The following is a 26,644-nucleotide window of genomic DNA, read 5'->3' as shown; positions in this document are numbered from 1 at the left end:
CTGTTTGGGCACTGGCACAGACTCCCCGGGGCGGGGATCACAGCATCAAGCCTGACAGAGCCCAAGAAGTGTGTGAAAGCCTGTGCCTGAGTAGACGAGCTACTACCCCAAGAGAGAAGTCCAAGGTCCTCGTGACACTGGCTCCTTATTCTGGTGGAAATTCCATGCTGTGGTGAGGTTTTATTCAACTTGCCCACCTAGAGGGGGATTTGGGGCCTAGTGCAAGCTGTGACACAAAAAGGTCAGTCCCGTGCGGCTAGGCTTTCCTCTAACCTTCGTCGCCAGCTTCCAAGGACACAAAGGACCAGGGAGCTGGAGTCGCTGCACAAGACTGAAACCAAAACTCCGCTATCGGGTGTCCAGGAACCCACACTTCATGTCTGACAGAGCTCTGCGGGAGTCCCCGAGCCCCGGGGCGGTTCCGGCCGTGCTGCCCGGGCCGGGCGGGGCCCAGGGCGCTGCCGGGTAACGGCGGCGGGGCAGCATGGCCGCCAGCGGGACGCGCTTGGCGCAGGAGGCGCTCGGCAACGCGCCGGGGAGGAGGCGGCCTGCCCTCGCTTCCTTCTCCGCCTTCAGCTTCGTCCCGCCCAAACGGGAAGGGCCTCCGGAGCTCAGCTATTTCAACCGGCCGCACAAGGTGAGGGGTTGAATGGAGCGAGCCGGGACAGGCTGGGAGCAGCGCAGGAACAAGCTTTCCCCGTGGGTCTCTGAGCAGTGTAGATCCTCTGCTTGGACCCGGTGCAGAGCTCCGTCCTCATCATGAGCGACCTGGTCAGACAGGTGCCAAAAATCGTCATAGCATCATGGAATGGTTTGAGTTGGAAGGGATCTTAAAGGTCATCCAGTTCCAACCCCCTGCCGTGGGCAGGGATGCCTTCCACTAGACCATGTCCAATCCAGCCTGACCTTGAACACCTCCAGGGATAAGACATCCACAGCTTCTCTGGGCAACCTGTTCTAGTTCCTCACCACACTCACAGTGAAAAATTTTTTTGTGATACAGAAATGTGGGACATAAATCTCTATTACTACGCTATCTAATTCCAAACTAACAAGAGTCACCGTCAGAGGTCTTTGCAAAGTGTGTTTGCTACTTGTGGATGACAAATGAAGGTAAGGTCTTTCACTGGATAACAAGAAAAGGCAGAGACATTACTTCCCAAGGATTGAGGATGAATAGGCCACTTGGTATCAATGAAATGTGAGGCATTTTTAGGAGGAACACTAGGAAAGGCATCATCTGTCACTAGGGTTTGATGCAGCTCCAGTGGATTTTGTTGTAACACACACTCTTGGGAACCCTTTAATAAGAAACTTCTCCATTCTCATGAAAATCTTTGAGGGAAAAGATTTTCTGCGTGGTCAACTAGACCTACTCAAAACAGTAACATATATATGTTACAGATACATAATGTATGCCTCTGTAACTGAATGCTTCTGAAGGTGGTACACTGCCACTCAATGTGTGGTAACTCAAGTGTGCTGGCAGGGAGCCTCACTCCTCACTCTGCTGCATTATGTCACCATTGCTTCTCATTCTGTCCTCATATTTAAAATCAGAAATGAGAACAATCTTACACATTCTGCCTCAGCTGAGCTACAGTTCCTGGGTGGTGAACTTTTCTATGAAGTGTCATATGAGACATTGAAGTTAACCGTCTTTTTTCTCAAAAAAAAAGAAAATATAGTATAAAAAAGTTCTGAAATGCTTATTATGTCAATGTAACATAACAATAAATACAACCCATGAGTCCTCTCCCCATGCAAATGACAAGCTGTTGAATGCACCAAGCACTGGGCAGCACTGACTGGTGGTTTGTGAGAGTTTGCAGGTCCTGTGTCCCTGGGATGTGGGCAGGGTACAGACCAGAGCACTGTGCTGGGTATTGAATAAACAGCAAATTTCCTGCATTGACCAGGTGGCCCTGCTAGAAGACAAGAAGATTTCTCTTGTGACTCTTTTGTGTTGATTCCAGCATTGCCTTGGCAGGGTGATCTGACCCAAAGGTGAGCAGGCACAGTTGGTGCCATCCTTCACGAAACAAGAGTGGGATAAGTGCAGGTCAGAGGGCTGGCATGGTGCTCTTGGAACTGGTGGAGCTCACCAGTCTGCACAGAATTTGCAGCCCTATGGCAGAGCTTTCCTATTCTGCTTTCACACTCACAACAGCCTGGTTTGTGAAAAAATCTGCTCCAGTGGCATGGAAACAAAAAGTGATGACAGCTGTTTAATAGGTTTCTTCACAGCCCAGACCTTGGCCACAGGGGAGGAAGCAGATTCAACTCATTCTTCTGCAAAATTTAGGAATTAGATAATTTGAATATTTTTATTTATAGAGCAAAAGGAATCTCATTCCTTTTTGCAGCTTAAATACCTAAAACCAACCATGTATGAGAGACTGAAGCAGAGAGAAGTAGGGAGAAGATGGGCTCATTGCATGGCCAGAAGCCAGAAATTCCTGCCTTTTAATCCCTTGGTTGACAGTTGCTCCCTGGATTGCTTTACATAAGTTACTGTAGCTAGTGTGCCTGGTGTTTCCTCTTCTGAGATGTGGAGAAAGCTATTACCTATTTTATGTGTGTCTGGAATACTAATGAATGCTTGCAAAGCATTTAGCTTTAGCAGCAGTACACAGAGGATGCCTACCCGGAGTGCACATTTATCATCAGCTCCGTGTGACTCACTTGCTCTGATGGGTTTAAGAAACAGCTTGCTGCCACCACCACCACCACCCAGGCCAACCAAGTTATCATTTACAACAAAGAGAAACAGCAGCAGAAAGTTATCAGTGTATTGAGCAAAGAAGTGTTGTCTCTACAAATCTGGCAGAAAATCTTAAACAGATATCTGGGACAGAGCTAGTTTTTGATATAATAGGTTGGCTGACTGCGAGTTCCAGAAAGGATGAATTATCTGCTCTGACAGGAGGAACAGATGACACTTACTCTTTCTTACTCTGAAACAAGTAACAAATACTGCCACATGAATTCCAGCAAAGAGCAAACATTTCTGGTGGTGAGTACAAATTAAATGCTCACTGAATGAAACTGGTAGTGTGGGGAGGAAAGCAGAAGCAAGGAAGCATGGAAATAATCATGAAGATGACAAATCATTGCAGCGTGCTCTTGAACATGCCTGAAATCCTTTGAAGCTCAATGGTTTCTGAATGGTGAAGGGGTAGATACGTTAAATACAAAAGAATCTCTCCTCTTGGCAGAACCAAGTATTGAGATACCTTTACAAACAAAGCCTGAAATTACAGCAGTGTCTCTGTAGTGCTCTTAACTGTGGTTTCATTTTAAGGGAACTGTGATAACCTTCTTGACCTGCCATGACTTGACTATATTTGGAGAATACCACTGTAATTTGAAAATCTCAAAGTACATGAGATTTTAAAAGGTTAAATTGGACACATTGTAAAATTAGAGGACAAAAAAGGGCCAAAACAATGCACCATTCTTTTAGTCAGCCATGCACAAAGCCAATGATGATTGATATTTTAAACAGAATATCGACCCTTAATGAAGTTCAGTTACAACAGGCAGCATATTTCAGTAGGGGATTTTCTTTTTGGTTTTTTTTCATTGAAAAGTTCTTTTGGTTTTGAAATTGCTTTGATTCCATTTATGAAAACTTCTTGACTGGATTTCACAAACGCCTTTGTTAGAAGAGCAGATCTTTTATGTTGCTTATTTGGAAGTAAACTGTGTCAACAGTTGAACAACAATATAAAATAAAGCACACTCCAAAGCTTGGAGTGTGCTTTATTTTAATGCCTGACATATGTGTGTCATGCATACCACTGGATCACAGGATTACCTCTGTAGCACATTTCTCAATTCTGCTCTAATCAGAAATTAAATTGTGTTTACAGTGCAGGGTACCTTTGTCTGTTTGAAAGTTCCTGGTTTGCTTTTACATAATTGTGCCAGATCATTTGACAAATACACAAATTTAGGAAGAAGAATATTAAGTGCAGAAAATTAAAACAGATCAGATCACTTTCCAAAATTACAACAGATTATGGGGGCAGGGGTGGGGAAAGAAGTAAATTGGCGCAGGGTATATATGAGAGCTCAACAAAGTTAATGAATGATACCACATGTCATTAGGTAATTTTGCAAACTATTCAAAAGGACTGGCCCAAACTTCCTAATGAGTTGAGTAATATTACAGTTGTCATCATCTAATGCAATATATGCACTATTTAGATATTGATTTGACTACATGTATTCTGTAATCTGTAAAGTAAAGCAATTATGTGAATTAGCCATTTTCCCCTTTTCTCAAGACAGGAGATTTTTTCACCTATGATGCTGCTTTTGGAATGCCTGACGATTACGACCAATATCTTCCACGATGTGACAGAAAACATGCAAAGGCTCGTGGCCTTAAAATTAATGAGGAGGTAACCCTTTGGTAAATTCATAATTATCTTTGCTTAAGATGTTTTGTACTTTTTGACATGACTGGAGGCTCTAGGCATTGTTTTACCCCTTATAATGTAGCCCATATTGTAAGAAAGGAATTGGAAGGAGGACATCAGCCTGCAGGTTTAAGAGAAAGCATGAAGACACCCAAATTAGCTCTTGCTCTTTCATATCATGAAGATTTCCAGGTGACAAGACATATGCACGTTAAAGCTAGGGGGAAGAGGCAAATCCTCTTTTGCAGAGTGCAGGGTGTACTCTGAACCATCTGTGCCCCTCAAGAGTTGTACTTCAGGTGGTTCTGCAGTTATTTCTGCGGTGCTTAAAAACTCTTTTCCTTCTTCACTACTGTCCTCTGACACCCCCCCTCTCTACGCCAGCATTTTCTGTGAAAGCCCAAGTCTCTGAAGCTAGTGAGTTTGTTAGGAAAACCTACACCAGATTGCCCTGCAGGAAGGAAATTCATAGGGAGCTAGTGCAAAGGTGTGGTCAATCAGAACACATGGACATGCCTGGGAAAGGATGGGCAAGTACTTGAGGCCAGCAGAATCTGGGTTTGATGTGCAGCCCGCTAGGTAAATACTCCCTTGGGAACAGAAACACTATAATATATATGATAAATGTGGATGGATTTTTGCATGCAGCATCTGAATAATAGATATACATATAACTGACTCTGTATATGGTTATATTTATGCATACACACACAAAACTGCACACAGAGGCAGAGGCTGTCATAAACCAAATGAAGTGTAACCACTGTGTAATAACGACCTCAAAATCCCAATTAGTTCATGGGATATTAGAGTGATGGGTAGGCTAGGGATGTAGGGGTGGCTGCCTGCTTTGATGGTTATGGTGAAGGAAGAAGGAAGAATGACACAAGAGTTCAAATTGCTCTACTTTCTGTGCAATAAAACTGGGGGTTTTTCTGACAAAGCCCACTGCTTGGGATTCGTCTCAGTAACAGCTATATATACCAGACATTTCTGTGCAAGTGTGTAGCCATAATGCCCTTCAACTCTATCAGACAGTGCAGGAAGCATTAGATGCTCCCAAAGGAATCCCAGGAGTGCCCATTAGCATCACCTGCTCATGCCTAATAACTCAACTGCAAATCTGTGTATCTGTGTAAATGACTACTCCAATTAGAAATTAAACTTTTTATTTAAACAAAACAAAGACAACCTCCCTCCCCTAGTACCAAGCATATTTTTCAAATGGGAAATTTGTGTAGAAAGTTCATCAGTATAAAGTCACAGCTTTTTACTGAGCTCTTGTATCAACAAAACTCACTTTCCTATTGGCTTTCTTCCTAGAGCAAACTTGTATGGGCCAGAATTCATACCAGCTGTGCTGGGCAGTGCACACAAGGGACTGTCCAAACAGGTGTCCCTTAATCCAGCCCTTTAATTAGCATGAATACACATCAAACCCACAGTTATTTAATACTACAACATGATCCTCCTGCATGTCATGGCACCCAACACTGTAACCATAACTAGGTGCAGATCACATACTCAGCTCATGTTTATCACAGTGGCCCTCTCAGGTTTTACGTAATAATAACTAAATTATAAAATATAATAAATAGAAATACAATTGACATCTTTCTAGTTCAACACTGAACACAGACTGTACCCACCACAGCACACTGCTTTACCTGAGCTAGAAAAAAGCAAACCACTGCAAGTAAGCCCCTCATTTCCTGCAGATAACCTGGCTGCACCCAGGGGATTCAAGAGTACAGTGACAGATACTCGGTTTAGCTACATGCAGCTGAGTGACTGCAGTGGAGTGTGTGCTCAGGGCTGCCATTGCTGATTGCAAGTGCAAACAGTGCTAGAATTACACACTGCGAGGGCGGGCAGCAGGATGCTTCCCAGCCAACTGTTGGAAAATCTGAAACCCACTGAATGCCAAACCCACAAAGATGAAATGCCAGTGTGCACAGTCAGCACTGTGCTACCAAGGATGCTGAAAACTGATTTTAAATAAACTTATTTATTTAAAAGGAACACAAACTGTTGGAATTACATACTGCTGCCTGTCATTAGCACTGTAAACCCCAAATTTCTAGCAAAGTCTTTCTTGATGGTACAAAGATTTTTTAGTTTCTCATTTTTCAGCATTTATCCACAACTAGGGCAGGGGAGGAAATTATCTTAATTTTGCCTGCCAGTCTTCTTGACTTGATTTTCATTCTGCTGGGGTTAAAAGTTGGTGTACTGAATAGGTTTTATTAGGGTGGAGTAAGGTGGGCAGGAGAACTGGGAGATCAGTGGTTGTTTTGAAATGAGCTTTTGTATTGAGTGGGTTGGTTGGTTGGTTGGTTAGTTAGTTAGTTAGTTAGTCAGTTAGTTAGTTAGTTAGTTAGTTAGTTAGTTAGTTTGTTTGTTTGTTTGTTTTTAAAGTGTTTACAGCATCTTTCCAGGAACCTCAGGTTCTGGCCATGAGGCTAGAAATGTGTCATAGCTGACTGCCCTGCTATGAGATCCCACCAATCTGTGCTCCCACCAGCATCCTTGCAGGACATAGGTGCTGATTTGCTCACGCTTGTGTCTGTTGTAGCAAGGTAGTAATTTGCTTGCACTTGAACTATGGTGGCATCTGCATTTTGATTTGCCTGTTAGATACTATGTGTATTATAAGACGAGAAAAACACATTGGAGACCAAGGCTTGCTGTGTTGGTCTGTGTGCAAATATACAAAGCAGCCTGATAAATCTGAGACCTTTGGCTAGGGAGAGAAAAACAAACAAATCCTGTCTTTCCCTTATGACTCCGTAGCTCTCTGTTGCTCTAACACAGGAAGGAACTGCAGATTGCAGATAGTGATTGCACAGCCACTTAAAGTGCAGCTTAATAAGAACAAGCTTAAAATCTTTTCTTTGTCAGGTTGTTTTTCATCAAGTCCACTTTCCATCATGGCAAAGCAGATATTTCTGTAATCTTACAGCTATAAGTATTTTTAGTAAAACCTTTCATTGTGCAGAAATAAAGTAGTATATGCTTTATTTCCTTCAGGAAAAGCTTGCATGGGCTAGTGGTTGCTCAGTGCTTTTCTTCAGACTTTGATTTTTTTCATGCTGTGCCTTCACTGAATTGTGCAAGGAGGGTAGGTGTTCCTGTAACAGGGGGCACAAATCTCTCCTTTTTTTCAAAAGAATCATGCAACTAAGTGCACGAGAAAAATAAAAATAAAATCAGTGCTTTTCAAGCATTTAGTTACCCAGTAATCACATGGTAATCACGTGTGTATGTATTTGTGTAAAAAAATTATCGGTCCACAGCTCTGTCTCTTCTCATCTTGTCATCTAGTGACACATTCATGTTTTACTAAGATAAAAATAACATAAAAAAACTAGAGCAGGGATAGAACAGTAAGGGTGCTAAACAAATACACATGCATATTGCAGATGCTGTACAGTTGTGTCAGTTCTTTTACCCCTGGCCACAGCACATTTAGCAATAGAAAACTGCCATGTTTTTTATTCACCTTGTGATTTTCTTCTAAGGCAACTTTTGTGTTTTCACAGGAAATGGCAAGAACTGTTCCTGTGCTGACATCTTCAGAGTATGGGAAGCGCATAGATAAGCTCTTAGACCCACCAACCAGAGAGCACGCCAGGGTTCATAGCCTGCACGCAGCAATCTACGGGGAAGGCAGCCGCCTTGCTCATTAAAAACCTTCTCCAGGCCTGGATCCATGGGAAATCTCTTGTGTCTGTCACCACCAGCAACATTTATTTGGGAAAAAAATAAACCAGCACTTTGAAAAGCAACATGGTGCTTTTGCTTTTTCCTCTACTGTTTATTTAATGAGAATTATCTGGATTAAAAAATAGGGTGAAATAGCAGCTGCACTTTTTCTCATGTTAATTCAAATGCATGTCTTCTCCTTATATTCTCATAAAAATCTCATAAGGAGCAGCACCAACAAGAACTTTTTAGGCAGCAATGCTGGGAACAAGACCTGTTGGGTCAAAAGATGTGTCTGCAATTCTGGGCACTGCAGCTACATAACCATTCACAGATCTAACATTTTATACAAGCTTGTCCTTCAAGGTATCAATAGTCACAAATTTTTCAATGCTTACAGAGTTGCTAGAGAATTGTGAGACCTTGTTTTATGTATGCAACAGCTGAAATGTATATTCAGCTCAGAATTTTCAAAAATGCATGCATTTATGTGCTTAGCAGCTTGATTAGACTTGAAGTGGAACTCGAGTTAAAACGAACCTCTGAGCACTTGGCATTTGAAGAGATAAAATCTGGGTTTAGCTGAATTCAGACATTCATTTCACTGACCCACTCTAGGAATGGCATCTGACTGATTTAACAAGAAAAATCATCATTGGTTCTGTATCGAATCTGAAAAAAATGGGAACATAGACTAAGAATACTAGCAGAATGAGCACTATATAATTTGGTAGAAAGGGTGAAAAAAACAAAAGGATTTGAGCAATAGCCATTTAAAAAGCACATTTAGCACAAATGTCTAAATCTGATGAAACATTTGATGCCTTGTATTTTAACAGAATCCAGTACTTAAATTTTAAGGTAATTTCAGGAGGAGTTTCTCCTGCAGAATATGCATCAGTTTGGTTCTCAAGAGCCATTGATCCTGTTGTTTTTTAAGGCTGAAGCAGTATTGTTCAGAAAGGAACAGCCAGCTTGATCATACCAGGAAAAGGACTGGAAGTCCACAGCTGTGATTGACACTGGTTTTGTCAGGTATTTAGACACAGGAAATCTGTCATTGGTAAATGCAGTGAGACCCCTAGTGGAAAAAAAAAGAGAGAAACAAAAGCCTTCTAAAAATATGGGACCTGAAAAAGTAGTAAATTAGGCAATCAATAGCACTTGTTTGGCATGATGTGAAAAGCAGAGCACATAGGGCAGCCCATTCTGAGAGATGTTTGTTACTTTCATTACTCATGACCTGTAGTTCTGTGACGGTGGTCACAGGGGTCTTTGGATGAGGGAAGAGTCGAGGATTTGACTCCATACTTCAGAAGGCTTGATTTATTATTTGATGATAATATTACATTAAAACTATACTAAAAGAATAGAAGAAAAGGTTCTCAGAAGGCTAGCTAAGCTAAGAATAGAAAGGAATGAATAACAAAGGTTTGTGGCTCGGACAGAGAGAGAGCCAGCTGTGCTGTGATTGGTCATTAATTACAAACAAGCACATGAGACCAATCACAGAACCGCCGATTGCATTCCACAGCAGCAGATAATCATTATTTACATTTTGTCCCTGAGGCCTCACAGCTTCTCAGGAGGAAAAAAATCCCAAGGAAAGAATTTTCATGCAAAGATGTCTGCAACACAGTTCTTCTACACTCAATGCGCTATGGACAAAAGGACATTAATAGCTACATTCCTTTCCAAAAATAATCGCGTCACTAAACAAATCCAGCAGCATTAAACGAAAGGAATCATAGTAAGAACAAAAGAGAGAAGGAAATGTTTTCTAATACCACAATGCTTTTCCAAAAATCAGTACCAAAGTTATACCAGTGAAGAATGAGATGGAATATGGCCATATTCTTAGCAGGTTATTTTTACTTTGGGACAGTCAGTACAAATTGCTTTTTTGAAGTAGCCTTACTATATTTACAGACCATCTGTGTTTGAAAAACTATTGGAAATCAAATTTGTTTGATAATACCACCACCTTCTGGCCTGTGTGAGAAATAGGCATCACTTCCACCACAAACATCCTAACACCAGTTTGAGTTTTCCGAAATAACTTCCTTGCTTATGGCACACCCTTCTCATCTTTACTCACTTTGGAAGGTCTTTCACAGGTTGTTCCTCCCACTACTTGTTTCCCATTCAGTTCTGAATGGTTCACTTCTTCCTTCAGTGCTCAGTGTCAGAACAACACCCTGACAATTTCTTCTGTATTAGTGGTAATACAGAAGTTTGCAAAGTCTTTCAACTCTCCAACTTCTTTCTTGCTAGAATGACAAATTCTTAGGTTATTGATGTTCTGATCTTACTATTACACATTGGAAAGCACCTTTTGGTGCTCCCTCACCTGTCAGTGTTGACCTACTACTGTGAGGAAGTTTTATACATGCAACAAATTAACATGGACAGAATGGACAGTGTATACAATGTAAAGCATATTCTGCATCTGGATTTTGCATCCAGTAAAATCAGTTGGGGAAATTGACAGATACCTGCAACTCACAAATTATTAGAAGGAAAAACTGGCCACAATCCCGATCTACTGGTGAAATATACATAATATAAATTATGTGAAAGTTTCACCTTTTTTTAGCGTGTCAAAACAACAGTGAAAATCAAACTAGGTAACGCTGGGAATCCTGCTTTGCTAGTCATAAATAGTAATTCCATAATTCCACACAGAGAGGAAGCACAAGCTAACAAGAAAATGTGTTACATGACAGTTCATTGAGAATACATGATATAATCAGAACTAAAGGTTTCCTGTTTTCCCTTCATCATCTGCAAAGCAATATACTGACCCAAGTTAGTGCACTTGTTCTGGCTGAAGTGGGTACTGGTTCTCAGTTCCAGAATTTTTGTTCATACATAAAAAAGGGCTGCCATGGGACATAGTTCTTCTGAGCTTCAGAGCATAGAGTTTCTGTAACCCAGAGGAACTCTGGAGCACATACATGATCCCATTTAGACAGTTTAGCTAAAGCTGCCACCAAAGGCAAAACGACAAACAGAATATATCTGGAACACTGGGTGGCCCCACAGAGACAGTTGTACATGTCCATATCCTGTGGCAGCTGTTACTTTACAAAATGAAGCAAATCCTTTTTATTAAAAATCTTCTCATTTTCTGTAAGGCATTGCTATTTATTGAACAGCACTCTGCATCTCTTAAGTAAAACCAATAAGCCAATACTGTTTCTGCAACTACTTAAAATTTTAGTTTTATGAAACACTTGGGAAATCAAGTGAGCAGCAGTAAGTAAATTGCACAATTTCTTTTTATACTGTCAAGAAAAGCCCTGAATAGTAGGTATTCTGTAGGCATATTCTGTAATCCAGACTGACCAGTATTCTTCAACAGTCACATGTGGCTGTTGGCAGCTGAGAATTAGAACCAGTTAAAAATACAAGAGAAAAGCAGCACTGTCTGTCTGGCACCTATCTCTGTAAACTTGTAATAAATATTGACACAAATCTTAGGAAAATATGATGCTCTTTATTACTCTTTACATGTCAATTGTTCCAAATATTGGAAGGTTTCACACTCAGAAGCTCACATTTTCTGAGGTGGAGTTACTTAGAAAAAATAGTTTTTCTTCCATGCACAAAATTTACACTTTGTAGTATAGAAATGTAGTCAGCATGTTATCCAGCAGTATTCTCCAGTGTCAGTTGCTGAGTCATTATGTACAAGGAAAGATTTTTTTGTGTAGATAATCTGCTATTTTTCTGGTACTTTGTAGACTTTCTATCTCAAAAAATGGAATCTGGAAACAAAACAGAAATGATTGTTGAAAATACCTTTTAATAAACAACTGGGCAAGACTGATGTTCATTAAGCAGTTGCAAAACTACACACTAAATACTTATTTTGTTTTAAAACTAAAGATTTAATCCTAAATGTACTATTGATCTATAAATTACCTGAAGAGAGATTACTATTAAAATAAAAAGAGTGATATTTATTGCAGTTTAAACTAAGCTGAATATTATGGAGTTAGGCTTATGTAATAAGTGATTACATAAGTGAAAAATAAAATCTCAAGAAACGAACAGTTTTCATTCAAAGTATGTTTGAAGAAAAATATACCTCTGTTAATTCAACAGTCAAAATAAAGGTTATACTCTGTTGTGAAAATAATATTGTGAAAATATTCTTTTCAAAACTGATACAAATCAGCTTTTTTAACTCCTCTTTTTAAACTGCAAATTATTTTAAAAAGTATTTAATTAAAAATTTCAATTCTAATGAACTCTTACATTTTTCTTTAATTCAAGATTTCAATCTTAAACACTGAAGAGAAGTACCCTTCTATATAGCAACTATGTGGCAAAAAACACAGACAGAATACACTAATCGGTCCATGGAAGAAAAAGGTAGTTCTGTACAGCCTCAAAAAGGCAAAAACTAGGCAGAGAGAACGTAATATAGAAAGAACAAGACTAATCTGCTTTAGGAATTAATTGAAACTACAGTTTAAAGTATTGTGAAATAACTTTTTGCTTGTTTTCTTAGAGCAAAAGTAAATCAGTGTCTTTGGACTTTACCTGCACAACTTCATAACCAAGTAACTGAAGGTGTCTCTGTTTAATAGCTTCTTCTCCCAACAGATTGTGGCTATGAGCACAAAATCTATTTTGACCATCAACACACAGGGCAATTCTAAAATTAAGCATAAGCGTAATATCAAAAAAAACCAAAAAACCCATCAAACCCACAACAATCAGTTATTTTAATCACCACAACTACTGCAGTTCCTAAGCATGAGACAGTACCTCCCTCTTACAACTCATTGAATTGGATGCAGGATGGGAGTGATCTAGTCCAGGATAATTCAAATCACTCAATTTAAGGGTGGAGGTGAAACTCTGAAACTTAGTGAAACTGATCTGAAAATATTTTTTATTTGCTCTGAACAAAACTTACCATGCAAGTTAAAGACAGGTTTTTTTTAATGCTATGATTAGTAAACCGTTTTAAATTCTTCCAGAAAGAAAAACGTAAAAAACTTGCCTCAGCTAGAAAACATTTCAGCATCTAAATGTATTTAACTTACTAATTTACCTGTTAAGTCCATTAGAGTTCAAATTGAGTTTAAGCTACGTCTGTTTTAAGTTAAATCTGTGCATATGGTTGGCAGGATGTATTATAGCAATATTTTTTCTTCTGCGTGATAAAAATCCCATGAAGTTAATCCACGGTTTTTATATCTACTGTTAAAAAGTTGCTTAAATTTTCAGTATATTAAGTATACTGTGAATTAATTTACTTTATGAAAGCTACTCTTAAAAAAAAAAACAACATTGAAGTTTATTCTTAAGCATCGGCTCTTGGAAAGAACGTGTATTAGTCTCTGAGTCTTGTAAATGTGAAGGTGTCCTGGTTTCAGCTTAAACCAGAAGAGAAAGCCTAACCTCTTCAAAGACTCTTGCTTTGTTCACACAGCAGTTACAATTACCACACAGGCAGGTTGCTTAACTTTGTATCCAAGGCTTCCCCCAGTAACCCTTGTTTAATAAATTTTTAAACACCTATGTATTTCTCAATGAAAAAAACCAACCTGCATCTGTAGTAAATATCCTTATTATTCAGGATTCCTTGCAGAAGTAAATTTGTGAACTCAAATCTGTTAAATCTGTGCAAATACACTCAGTTAGAATTTAGTTTTAATTTGAAAATTAATTACAGAATATCAAAATAGATTAATCCAAATAAGGATCACTTGATTCTGTCATTGAGTAAAGAAACCAACTGTCTGACACTGCATAGTCAGGTGGAAAAACAATGAGCAAAAAGATTGTTAATCTTGTCCTTCTGCCAGTGGGTTCAGTGAGAGACCTGAACTTTGAAGTCAATGGCAAAACTGCAAATAGCTTAAATTTAGCTAGTTTTTCACCCTGGATACTCTTTCCTAGTGTAAATCAACATTTTACCAGTGGTTTCTTTTATTCTCTTACCGTTTGTGCACCTCTTCAAGCTGGGCTGCAGGCAATACAAAACCTTCTTCATCTAATTTAATCTCAATATCTTGTGTACATGAAAAAAGAGAAGTGACATTAAATGTCAGTTCTTACATCAAACTTTCTACTTTAATTGTCATTTTCTCACAGTTGTTTTATTAAACAACTATAATACTATCACAATTTTTTTTTTTAATCACAGAGGCTGGCAAAATTTGTATAGACTTAACACAAATAAGTGATAATTAGTAACAATTCAGCCCTTCATGATGCTAACAATGTAGTATTCCAAGTAGTATTCCAAGTCTACTCAAAACTGTAACACAGTTAAATGGTGATTTGCTGTCTAGCTAGGATCTCTGGAATTTTGAGGGCTTTGGGGAGAGATACACTCTCTCCCTCTGCTAGCTTCAACATCCTCATGAAAGCTGACACACAAAGTAACTTTGGAATCATCCCCCTTTTTTATTTTTTACAATCTCTCTGACATCCATGGTGTCCAAGACTCTCTTCCCTCAACATCCATCCCTCCTGGGCAGGTGCCTCTCCTCATCACTGCCTTCTGTTTCCTGCTGCACACAGCACTCAGTATTGCTCACTCCTGTCTCACCAGGCACAAACCCCCACTGACTGTGCTGCCAGCAGCTCCTGCTGAGGGGAGAGGAGCCCAGCTGAGCAGGGCACACAGCTCACCACCTTCCTTTACTCACCACTAAAGCAGGGAGTTCAGGCAAGTGGCTTTGTATAATGTAGAGCAAAATGAGGCGAACTGCTTAATGGATAAGGAGCTGATAATAAAAACACAGAATACAGACAGCTGTTTTCAGTGCAGACTGGCTGCCTGAATACCAATCTGCAGAGCTTTTCTCTCCATTTTCCTTTCTCTGACTCTAAAAATTATTTATTTAAAGTTCCAGACTTTCAGATCTTTTACAGAAATTGGTATCCCAGTTTACTTTTTCTGTATTTGCAGAATTTAGACAGCCCACAAAGGAAATGACAGTTTTGGCACCATACACACACATACATAATAACTAATCTAAAGAAATTATACTTACCAACTACATAGAAATATGGTGTTGATACCTCTGATGCAAAGTATATTCTTTTTTTCAGTAAATCAAGTAATCCTGTCTTCACCCTTTTAAAGAGGTGAACATCCAGAGAACTCTGAGGTGTGGGAAAGGCCTTTATCTGGTACTTGGAAAGGAGTTTTGGACCCTAGATAGGAACAGAAAACCAAATTAAAAAAGGGAGATAACATTTTTGTAATTATCTCATATTAACATAGCAAAATGTATTCTGTGCATTTCAAAGCCAAGTCTATTGAGAGATCCACAGTCTGAGGTATGACTTGCTGGAAACTTGAAATCACCCAAACAACCACCAGAACATCCTCAGGAAGCTTCAATGCTATCACATTCATGAGAAATGCACAGCTGTTTCCATTCATACAAATATATCAAGTCATTCAATCAGGTAGAAATGCTCCATATTTTCATCAAGGAAAACTGGTTTGTCCAATTCCAAAGCTTTTTATGGGAAATACACGAAACTAAGTATAAGCAGGGTGCTAATGACCTTATCACCTCTTGTTAACATCACTTCTGGTTTCACACTTACTTACCTCATAAAATGGGCACTCCAGGGTGACAGTCAGAAAAAGCTGGGTTAGCTGGGACATAACAACTCTGTTCAAACCAGGTGGCTGAGCTGAAACAACAACATTCAGGTTTTCAGGTGTATCTTCCACAAAGTATCTTTACACAAACCATAATGCAGAAGTTAGGAAAAGTTATTCAGTATGATGTGCAGAAAAGCTACTTAATCATTAAAATTCTCAGCATTTGTTTAAACTAACAGAAAAATCAGTATGAAATTAAACAGGTAGAAAAATGAGAACATTATTTACAGAAATATCAATACAAAAATACAAAGCTAGCAAGATCTTAGTTAAAACTGTCATATTTTTTCACAAAAAACAAAAGAACACCCAAAAAATGCATGACATTCTACACCAAAGAATAAATTTGAGTTGAGGTATTAGATAAATACCTCCTTCTTATAACTACTTTTCCCCAAGTTATAATCCCAGGATCTCACATTTTATTATTTTTTTTCATCTGAAAGTTGTGGATAATACCAAATAATTTCTGGAGATGTATCTGCTTTAAAAAAATCAACTCCTTCAGGTGTTTCATGTTGTTGAAAAATTAAGTGACCAAAACTTCTAATAGCTTTGAAAACTTTAGCTTAGTTTTATTTGTAGAGCAATCTTAGCTGAAATCTTATTATTCAGTCAGTCATTTTTCTGGCATAGCTTACCTCTCTCTACAATGACCCTAACAATGCTTTAGTATCAAGTAGAGAATAACTCAAAATGATGTGTTATTCATAATAGTTTTGTGTCCAAAAGCATTGAAATATGCAATGATTAGAGCTAAAAACAGGCTACCAACAGGGGGGATCTTCTAGCATCATGTATAAGACAAGGACAAACATGGGGAACACCAAGTCACTGTTTTTTAGAAAACCAGAAGGATTAACTGAAATAATTCTTTTAAGGAAATTCAAGTCTGTGTTTTAAAACTGTACAGTGGAATTGTCCAACTCAACTAAATGATATACATGAAAGACAATGGCAACTGTGACAAGGAAGCATCAGCCTTTGGCCTCCTGATCACTATTTTCCAGCCACTTCAATTAGGTCACTGTTGATTTGACAAATTAAATTGATAACAAATAGGTGCTTGACAAGAGACAAACTCCATAACAGAAAGAAACATGGAATATCCCAGGAAAAATTCTGCCCCTTACCTTGAAGCTTTTGCAGAAAATAGGGACTAAATATTTTTGGCAGGAAATTTGTCGGATAACGTTGAATAAGGACACACGAGTGCAGCAGGTTCAGCAAGGTGTGAGGCTGAAAGTGCCTCAGGCGGGTGTGCAGCACCGTTTCAAGCTTCCCAAACAAGGAAGAAGCACTTGGAGGGAGGTAGTTAAGGGTCCCAAATGGGATAATATACGCAGCAATCTGGTCAGTGGTAAGTCTGTCAGCACTGGAAATGAAACCTTCTGCCACTGCATCAAAGATGGGCTTAGAAAGGATCATCTTTTCGCAGCAATACTGCATGACCTTGCTGACTGTTTGAGGGTGCATAATGTGGATGGACTTGGAGACATGTCTTTCCAGTGCCTCTGTAAAATTTTGCATTTTTTGACCAAAATATAGGAAAGCTTCCAGTACATTTACCAGTTCATGATCTGTGAAATAGGGAACATGCTGCACTGAATGTTTACAAAGTGCAGTAACTAAGAGAACTGCCCGAGTCTGACGAAGAACCACCAGTGAATTCAGTATTACACTTACAAAGTTTGGGCTCAGTTGGGAAACTGCACGTAAAGTGACACTGTTCAGTCTGTTTAGCAAGCTTTGCCATTGTTTCCCTTCCCTCACAATCACTTCCAGTATCTTATAAGCCATCACTACTTCTCTGGGGCTCCAACTCTTAATGTCTCTTTCTTGCACGTGGTTCACAATTTGTTCCAGCGTGGCACAACTTGGGCTTTCTAACTCGAGCAAACTCTCTCCAAGAGCACAGAGATGTTCAGCAGTCAGCTGTCCCCTGCCAAGTCGCTCCTCGCTCTCCGAAAGCAGGCTCGTCATCAGCGTGCTCTGTGGGTCTATACGCAGCTTTATCAAAGCCTGCAAGGCATTCAGCAGCCCCGTGTTTGACAGGTTTGAGGATTCAAATTCAAACTGGAAGCATAATGCCCTGAAAACTTCATTCTCTAACAGTGCAGGGTTTTTAAGACCATTGTCGTCCACCTCAAGTTCAGAAATCTTCTGCAGGGCTCCCGAGGCCATTGTATCAGACATGACTTCTAGAGAGCTAAGAAAATATAAAATCTCTTTTGATGTACAAAGGCCGTTCAACCTCTTGAAAAATAATTGTTCATCCATCCACAGATTATTTGATTTAGTACAGTTCCTCGCATCTCCACAAAGATGCACAGCTTCATTAACAGAAAGTGACTGCATCTGCAGTTGTACATGTTTTTTCCTACAAAACGTATACTGAGATTTATCTTTGACACACATCATCCTCATGGCCACGGAGCTACAGTTTTGGGGTTTGTGCTGCCCACTGATGAAGTTCAACCTTCTGCTTAGGGTCATCAAAGCAGACCTGCTCGCTGGTGTGCTGGATGAATACAGCTGGAAGCTTTTTCGGCTAATGAAAGCCATATTGAATCAAGTGAGTTCTGAAATGCTACCTAGGGGAAGAAGAATAGATATGTAGTCTGAAAAACCACCAGGGTCACTACAATGCAGAAAAAAACCAACCCCAATCCTTTTGGTGGCTGGAAAGAAGGGTACGATCCCTCTCCCCGAGCACGAGCACAGTAGCGGCGATTCCCGTGTGACAGGCTGCCCCGTGCTCCCGCAAGGACACTCCGGCACACCAACAGGAGATTTTGCCCGCCACCCCCGCGGCCGGGGCGGCACCGGCGCGGCCCCTCCATCCCCCTCGGCCCCAGCACCTACTGCTGCTGCTGCTAGTGCCGCTGCCGCGGGCCGGGGCCGCGCCGCTCCGCCCCGGGGGGCACCCGGCCGTGCCAGGGCACCGCGGCCGCCTCACCTCGGCAGCCATCACGGGCAGCGCGGCGCCTGCCGGGACCTTCCGGCGCCGCCGCCCGCCCCGGCCCTGCCTCCTCCCCGCGTTGCCACCGCCTCCGGCACTCGCGGAACTGGGGCTGGAGCTGGCGCTTTGCTTGGAAGCGGGATTCGTGTCCGTGTCACCGCGTCCTCCAGCGCAAGTACTCCCGCTCCCCGCTCGGGGGGCACCGGGGCCGGGTGGAGCGGGTGGGCGGGGCGGAGGGTTTGTATTTCGCTGTTATATTTGTCTTGGCCCTAGAATGCTTCTGGGCAAGTCACAAGCTGTTGAAACAGTGGCTTGGGAATGGCTTCGTGGCTCAAGTCACGGTGCCACAGCCTGGGTTAAAGCCACAGAGGGGTGCGTGAAGCTCTTCTGGCTGCTGACAGAAAGAAGACGTTCTTCTAAACTTTCAGAAGGGTGAACCTCCTCCATGTGTGCAGCTCAGGTTGAATGAGGATCTAACGAGTTTATCCATCTACTGATGACATAGTTAGCAGTGTGCGCACTTAATTTTGTTGCTTTTTTTTCCCCCGGTCCGTGGCCGCGCAGTTCATATCTGACAGAGCAGCTCGGTGTCGTGCGCGGTCGGGCCGTGCCGCGCCGCTGCGGCACTGCTGGGCGAGTCAGTGTGTTTTGGAAAACAGTGGGCAGCACGTGGGGTTGGTTCAGCGGCATTCCTGCATGGATTGTCCTACGCTCTGCTGCCTTTGGGAGCCGCTGGACTCCCTGCTAATCTTCCGTGGACTGTTGGCTCTCTGACTTTTCCAAGTATTGGATCAGGAAAGCTGTAGTTTGGAATTTCATCCTTAGTTTCCTGTTAAGCCCTGGTGTGATCCAGCAAATCACAGGTTGTGTTCCCAGCTTAAACATTGTATTTTGATGTGTGTCTACCAGCACGAAAACCTGTTAAAGGCTGCTGGTGTGGTAGTACTATTGAAGTTACAGGGATTCTTCAAAAAGCTTGATAGCTCAAGAATTACCTTTTTCCCCTCTATTTATTCCAGTTGAACTTGTATCACGTAGGTGGAAGTGGCATAGCATCTTTGAAGAGTGCATAAGCAGCAAAGCAAGAGCAGTATGGGCAGCATACTCGTCTGAGAGCAAGTGTGTTCCTGGTTTATGATTGTTCATCTGCAGGTAGGCATGACTTTTATTTCTCTCTTTGAGCAACATCACTTGGCAGTCTGTGCACAAAGATCTTGTGGTTGATGACAGAGAGATGTGTTTGCAGGGTGAAACTCTTCAACTTGTGCGGTTTAGATCAAATCATGATCAAAGGAATTTATTGGTCTGTTGTTGACATAATTAACTTACAGGGAATTAAATAAACTAGTCAGTTAATTGAATTATGTATTTAAAATCAAGAGTAACGATGCAAAACATACAATACTAGGCACCTGGAAAATGTTATTAAATGCCACAAATATTTAAACAGCTTTCTGATTCTAATTCCAAGGAATTGTCTCATTGTGTTCTCTTCCATTGCCACAAGGATTCATTCACACTGTTGCATACACATACAGTACCCTGTCTCAGGAGGTCTGCATGTGCATCTCCAGCATCATCAGCGTTTCTGGCTGTGTAGTTCTGGTTCTCTTGTTTCCACATGCTGTCTGTGAGAGGTGCAGTTGCTCCATATTTTGTGTCTCCATGCAATCTACTGGTCCATTCACCAGTGGAAAAAACCTGTAAGTTCACATATAAGCACCGAAAATGTGTGTGGCTACTTTTTGCACCCTTTATTGTTGCCATACTAGCTGGAATAGAAAGCTCACAATGTCTTACAGGAATCCAGGCTGCTCTACCTGACCTAGGCAGAGGTGATAGCACTGTTAGGGCCACATCTGACCTTTCAGACCACATCTTGGCTGCTGTTCCTTCTGTTTCCCTCTCCATTCCTCCTGCTCTTGCCAATTTTTGTGCTTCTCAAACATTAACAGCTTCCCAAGCTGACTCTTTTTCCAACAGACTTGTTGATAATGCCTGGGCTATAATGTTGGCAGCTTACCCCTCAGCTTTTCTTGTATAGAAGTTTTCTGTGCTGTGGTGTGGTCTTTGTGGGATCTGATTATCTTTTTCCCTTTCTGAGGTATGAGGAAGAGTGTAATAATGAAGCACTGCTTTGTCTTTTTTGGTTTTGTTTATTTGTGGTTGGGTGATGCCACCTGCTGACAAAAGAGTTAGGTGAAAACACAGCACATGACCAGGATGAATCTGTATTACTACAGGGATCTGAGGGTATTTAAACTGTATTTATGCTATTTTATAGGAATCATCGTAATTAGCACATTTTTTTCCTTTGGAAAAGGAAGGTGAAAAATAATTTTGAGCATTGTTTTGTTGTATATACCTTCTGTGCACACATGCACATAAAACCAGTTATATAAATGAATTTATTTAAAGGTGGCTGTTAAAGGTAATTACTTATAATTTTAAGAAATATATGTAATTAATTTAAAATTAAAACTAAAATGGAATTTTCTTCTGCACAGTAGAAGAAAATACAATGAAAACCTCAACATTTTCTAGTAATTACATTTTTCATGAAATTCACACAAGATACAGGCATTCCTAAGAACCTATCACTTAGTTTTGCTACTTTTGGTGTATAATTATGCTTTTAAAAAAATTCCTGTGGGAAAAACCTTCTGGAGTACTATGGGGAGAAATATCCTGCCATATCTATGGAGTACAGTATTCTTATACAATTGAACTACGTTTGTTTTCCCTTGAGAGAAAGAGAAAAAAGAGGTACCTTGAGTTATACAGCCACAGGTTTCCAAGACTCAGTGTGTCTGGCTAGGACAGTGAATGCTTTCTGTAATTGAAACTGTGTGGAGCCAATAGGTGAAGTACAGCAAACTGGCATGGGAGAGGTACCTCAGATTGGGAACTGAAAATTTCTCAGTACTAATTTTAGGTATTTCAGTTCTACTGCACCTCCTTAGCAATGACAAAGTAATTTGCAATATCCACTCTAAGGACATTCTGCTTCTATCTCTTATTTACTGCTGCCTGAAGTTAAATCTGTGGTGTTCTCTGTGTCAAATAATGGAAAAGTTCTTGCATTCAGATTTTCATGGGACAGGTGAATGGATAAGGGTATGCATCTCATTCATCCTGCTGCTTGCAAGGGACTTGGTGACCCCACGACAGAGTGCTCTAAGATTGTTTCTTACTTTTAGGAGAATAAAACCCCAAAGAGTCAATTCTTTAGTTCACAGAATCACAGAGTAGTCTGTGTTGGAAGGGACCCAGAAGTATCATCAAGTCCAACTCCTCCAAAGTGAATGGCCAATATGGGGATCAAAAGCAGCACCTTGGTGTTATTAGCATTGTGTTCTGAGCAGCTGAGCTAACCTCAGGGTCAGGTTGCACTTGTGTAAGGAGCTCCCTTTTGAAATACAAGATTGAAGTCAGTGTTTGTGCTCCAAGATACCTAGTGGACAATAAAGTGTAAAGTCATTGCAGCAAAAATACTGATCTCAGAAAAGAAGAAACAGAGAATTTAAATTTTTTTCATCAGGCTTTTAGTTTGACTTACCAGGTCTTTGTTTTGTTTTGTTTTCAAATACAGCTTGGAAAAGTGAACAAAACAGTCAATAAATTGAAATGGAAAATATATAATAATATAATAAAAATAGTATATATTTAATTATAGAAGTTTTCATGTTATATGGGTTACAAACTAAATTCTTGATATCAGAGATATTGTTACATTACTGGAGCATCAAGGCAGTACAGCACATGGGACCAACAGCACGCATCCTTTGCAACCTGATCTACAAAGCTTGCTTGTGAGAAATGGCTTCACTTCAGAGCAGATCCCTCATTTCCAAGTTAAACACCAATGCTACTGTCTTTATTTCTTTTTAATATCATAAGCAAAGTAAAATCTTGCTTTTCTGCTTACAAGAAATTCACTTTTTAAATTCTTTTTTCCTCTGCAGTTTCTCTAAAAAAAATAGGATGTGCTGTGAGTCAAAAAGGAGGTTTTTGCTCCTCTATGCAACACAAAAGGGGCAGGCAAAAGCCATAGCTGAGGAAATATGGCAGCAAGCAGGTGCCCATGGACTTGAAGCTGATATGCACTGTATAAGTGAAATGGATAAGGTGAGATACTCCATGCTGTTTTGAAAAATATGTATTGAAGCACTGAATTCTTTGCAGAGTGGTGGCTCTGGGTGTCATGAAGGCTTGCAGATGCATCCACCTGAAAAACACCATCTAGTGTCAAATTCTTGTTCTTTATGAATCAGTAATTTCAACCAATACTCACAGTTGCTTGTCTTCTGCCAAAGATAAATCTTGTGATTTTTCTTATTAGAACTTTAAATTAATATGTCTTTATCTCTCTTTTAACAATGATTCAGTGGCTTCTTGAAAACTTTTTTATGTATGCGGTAGTGAATCAATTCTTTATTTACAGGTCAGGTCTGCTGTTACTAGAGATGATGCTTTTTCTTCTTGGTTTTTCTGGGGTTTTTTTGTTTGGTTGGTTGGGGGTTTTTTTCTTTTGTTACATTGATGTTCTGTGTTATGTTAACTGTGGGCTCCAGCATGTCCTGGAGCTTTTGTGGGTCTTCTTGTGTTACATAGCATATGCACTCATTTCAATTCCCACAGGACTCACTTCAAGTTATGTTCTAGAACAAAATAAAATACTTGGCTAGGACAAGGAAGTGGCTTTTTATTACTTGCTGTTATCCAAGGGTAAGAATGTGAAAGCTTAGTTCTGTAACTGAAAGCATTATGGACTGTAATTTCCTTCAAGAAGTACTTTCAACTGTATGCCCTCAAACAAAAACATATAAAAAACAAACAATCAAAACTTGATAGCCTGGTATTCCATATGAGATGAGGAGGAAATAGCATCTAAAAGTTTTTTTTCATGCACTTGAATATGTGAGACATTTTGAATGAATTTTGCACTAAGTACAGAGCTGAGTGTTAGAAAGAGACTTTTATGCAGCCAGCAGGGAATGTGAAGATTCTCTTTATATTCTTGCATTTAATTTCTTCTGTATTTGAGAGGTTTGGAGATTAGTTTCAGGAAGGTGATAGTCAGAACATTTCTAGCCCTGTCATTAGCCTGCCACTTAAATAAATGTATTTAATTTGGCAAGACCATTCAGAGCTGCAAATTAATTATGAATTGAGAATCTGAGAATTGGGCATTGAGGAAAAAAGTAACTTCTGCAGCTTAGTAAGTCTTGTCAAAGATAAGCTTCTGGTTTTTTCCCTATTTATCAGTTAGAAGCTCTGTCTTTATGTAGCTTTTGGGTATTTTCAGACCTTGTGAAGGTCTGTGGATGGAGTAGGTGGTTACAGAGCCAGTAATAGTAATACTTGCCATTCAAAAGTGAGTTCCTGAGACTGCTCAGGTCTCAGGAACACTGACTTTTTCCAAGTAGTGTCTCTCACCTACAGTCCCAGGGGTGAGATAAGGTCGTAAATCTTTAGTTGGTTATGGTGATTACATTTTATGAAGACTGAAATGAAGTGGAAGTGAGGAGCAGTAAAAAATGGGAGGCTAAATTGAGATCATCTTGGGTCACAGTGTGTGTAGTCAGCCTTGGGTGAATTATTTGAATAAGTACATTTGTCATGATATGTATTATTCCGGATGAGACAAACCTGGCTGCTTAATCCCATCCTCTTCTTTCAGCAACCATGCACAGCTTGAGCTGCCTGCTCACTGCTCTTGTGTGGCATTGCTGTCCTCAGCTGAGGAGAATGTTTGAAGGAAAGAGAAAGAGTGAGACAAAGCTGAAATACAAAGAATATAGGAGGAAGTGGAAGGTAGAGTAAAAAACTTTGTAGTTGTGTTAGGTTCTTGCTGGTCTGGTCGGGTAGCAAACCTCACAGTAATTGACACATGTCACAGTACGACACAAAATGAACAACACTCACACACTGAGATGTCCAAGGCAAAAAAGGTGTGTTTGTTTCTGGACCTCGATATTTATAGAAGTTTAAAAGTGACCATGGATTGGAGGATGAAATTGCCACCTCTCCAACCACACTGGTCAAACCAACAGTCCATCAATTCTCTCCTCCTCCAGAAAGGAAGGCAAAACAATCATTATTTACATGAAAAGTGCGTGAGAAACTCCATTACAAAAATACAAACATCAGAAAGCTTAGAAGAAGTTTAGAAGAACAAAGCAACAAATTACTGCAGAACCTGTATCACCAAATGTTTAGTTTTCAAAAGGTATCCAAGTTTGCAGATGAAAATCTTCAGTGAGTAAGCAATAACATAGTGAGTTAATCATTCTTCTGTTCTAATACACCACTTCATACTTCCTGAGCTTGTATCTTTTTTGGTTTTTTAATGGAGCTCATTTTAGTGTATATTCTCATGTGATACCAGTAGACCCTTACTTTCTTTTCTTCAAGAATTTGCTTTTCTTTGTGAATGTGGTGCTCACCTGTGGCAATGCACTGCAGAAGCTCTGGGTCTGTTATCAAATCAGCTGTGGAAGTTTTGAAAATGAGTCCTTATTGCAACAGGACCCTAAAGGCATTTTTTTGTACAACTTATCAGTTTTGAAAGTGTCAGGATTTTGTGAGTACTTGGGGTTTGCCTGAAGTTGTAAAAGACAAAAGCTGTGTTTGGAAAGTTCCTGGGCCACAACTCATTGAAGTCTGTCAAAGTGCCCTGGGAATATCCTTGCCTGTTTACTCTGTTTACTTGTGCTTCTCTAGGCTTCTGCTGTAGGCCACTGTCAGAGGCAAGACATGTAGTAATTTAAGTTTACCATGCAACTGCTTTTAGCTTCTTCAGGAAAGATTTGGAAACATTGCCAAAAGCAAAACTGCTTTAGTCTATTTCTGTGTATTCCTGGCCTTTTTGGGTTGTAGGTGTCAGGTAATTTTTTACACGGCTTGACAAGGAGATAAAGTTTGAGTGATTTATTGGGGGAGGTGTTTAGAACATAACTCCTCAAAATCTGAAGTTTTGAATTGCAGTCTTGAAGCTGCTCTGAGTGAAACACAGCACCTCTTGCAATCTTTCTATTTTTTCACAGTCCTGTTATTTTTATTAGAGTGCTGGGAGATGATTTAAACTATAACCCACAGGGAGTAGTAGAAGGAGCTTAGGTTATTGTGGTGAAAAGGAGCCTAAGGAATGCTCTGATAGCAGCCTCTGTGAGCCAAACTGGACAACAGGAGGCCAAATCCATTGGGTGCTGCCTGATAAACTCAGATTTGACACTGGCTTCTTCTGCATGGAAGAAACTGCCCAGAAACAGGAAATCTCTACCCTGAGAAGTTTTCAAAATTCAGCCAGTTATTGCTGACCTAGTGCAGCCCTGTCTGTTAGTTGCACTTGAGGCATGGGGTGGGAATAAGTGATCTCCAGAGGTCACCCCCAAGCACTGGACTGGAGCTGTGTGTCACAGAGGTCACTGCCCACAGGCCATAGGGGTTGCTGCAAGAGCCATTTGTATGGGTGACGTGACTGACAGCACATTGGGACAGTGCTGCAGCCGTCTAAAGATGGGATAGTCAAAGATTCTGAGGGCTTTTTAATGAGAAGTAATAAATGTTTGCATGAGATGTGAATTATGGAGCTGACACACTGTAGTCCCTAGTACAGACAGTTCTTTGAAGCTGGTATAATGGGAGTAGCCCCATGAAACTCTGGGAAATGCAGGAGACCAGTATTAGCAAAGGAGAGACAAATGAATTGGGGGAGTGGTGAATGGGCCAAAATTAATCAGACTGCGGAGCACGGTGTCTGATTATCACTTTTCAGAGTTACCTTAGTTCTCTCAAAAGGACTGGGGGATTTTCTGGGTGTGATCATCTCAAAGGTCTTTTCCAATCTAGTTAATTCTGTGATACTGCAATTCTGTGACATGGAAGTTATCAAACAGG

General features: G+C 40.3%; 3 protein-coding genes across 12 annotated transcripts in view; 2 read left to right on the top strand and 1 right to left on the bottom strand.

The window, feature by feature from the left end:
* The first annotated feature begins 216 nt into the window (after positions 1–216).
* Positions 217–8,194, top strand: CFAP90 (cilia and flagella associated protein 90). Its single transcript, XM_064703445.1, has 3 exons — positions 217–637; positions 4,293–4,409; positions 7,970–8,194. The coding sequence occupies exons 1-3, from the start codon at positions 485–487 to the stop codon at positions 8,114–8,116; spliced, it is 417 nt and encodes a 138-aa protein (XP_064559515.1). The 5' UTR covers positions 217–484; the 3' UTR covers positions 8,117–8,194.
* A 3,423-nt stretch (positions 8,195–11,617) lies between these two features.
* Positions 11,618–18,932, bottom strand: FASTKD3 (FAST kinase domains 3). 6 transcript variants are annotated; one of them, XM_064705529.1, is made up of 8 exons: positions 18,646–18,932; positions 16,914–18,374; positions 15,724–15,809; positions 15,155–15,317; positions 14,094–14,163; positions 13,697–13,771; positions 12,684–12,798; positions 11,618–11,902 (listed from the first exon to the last, which is right to left on the bottom strand). In XM_064705529.1, exons 2-8 carry the CDS (start codon positions 18,343–18,345, stop codon positions 11,819–11,821), a joined length of 2,025 nt encoding a protein of 674 aa, XP_064561599.1. In that variant the 5' UTR covers positions 18,346–18,374; positions 18,646–18,932; the 3' UTR covers positions 11,618–11,818. The 6 variants fall into 6 exon arrangements, with proteins under 6 accessions (XP_064561599.1, XP_064561601.1, XP_064561600.1 ...); XM_064705531.1 differs by having other exon boundaries at positions 18,740–18,932; XM_064705530.1 differs by having other exon boundaries at positions 18,642–18,747.
* The window catches only part of MTRR (5-methyltetrahydrofolate-homocysteine methyltransferase reductase), a 28,453-nt gene continuing 20,592 nt past the window's right edge, over positions 18,784–26,644 (top strand). Inside the window, exons 1-4 of one of the 5 annotated variants that reach the window (XM_064705523.1) lie at positions 18,784–18,917; positions 19,762–19,894; positions 20,250–20,445; positions 22,708–22,870. In XM_064705523.1, the coding sequence (XP_064561593.1) occupies positions 20,303–20,445; positions 22,708–22,870 (306 nt within the window). In that variant the 5' untranslated portion in view covers positions 18,784–18,917; positions 19,762–19,894; positions 20,250–20,302. Of the gene's footprint in view, positions 18,918–19,000; positions 19,256–19,761; positions 19,895–20,249; positions 20,446–22,707; positions 22,871–24,406; positions 24,560–26,644 lie in introns of those variants that run through there. The other 4 variants (XM_064705524.1, XM_064705525.1, XM_064705526.1 and 1 more) reach the window with 4 other exon arrangements.

The sequence above is a fragment of the Zonotrichia leucophrys genome, chromosome 2 (genome assembly GCF_028769735.1).
Source record: "Zonotrichia leucophrys gambelii isolate GWCS_2022_RI chromosome 2, RI_Zleu_2.0, whole genome shotgun sequence".
Classification (NCBI taxonomy): Eukaryota; Metazoa; Chordata; class Aves; order Passeriformes; family Passerellidae; genus Zonotrichia; species Zonotrichia leucophrys.
This window is presented reverse-complemented; position numbering and strand designations above follow the sequence as displayed.

Excerpts from the sequence above, each read along its gene's own strand:
- CFAP90 (XM_064703445.1), top strand. The coding sequence starts at position 485 with ATGGCCGCCAGCGGGACGCGCTTGGCGCAGGAGGCGCTCGGCAACGCG. Across the intron at positions 638-4,292 it reads ATTTCAACCGGCCGCACAAG|ACAGGAGATTTTTTCACCTA; the intron begins GTGAGGGGTTGA and ends CCTTTTCTCAAG. Across the intron at positions 4,410-7,969 it reads GCCTTAAAATTAATGAGGAG|GAAATGGCAAGAACTGTTCC; the intron begins GTAACCCTTTGG and ends GTGTTTTCACAG.
- FASTKD3 (XM_064705529.1), bottom strand. The coding sequence starts at position 18,345 with ATGGCTTTCATTAGCCGAAAAAGCTTCCAGCTGTATTCATCCAGCACA. Across the intron at positions 15,810-16,913 it reads TTTTCTGCAAAAGCTTCAAG|CTCAGCCACCTGGTTTGAAC; the intron begins GTAAGGGGCAGA and ends TTGTTGTTTCAG. Across the intron at positions 14,164-15,154 it reads ACCATATTTCTATGTAGTTG|ATATTGAGATTAAATTAGAT; the intron begins GTAAGTATAATT and ends CATGTACACAAG.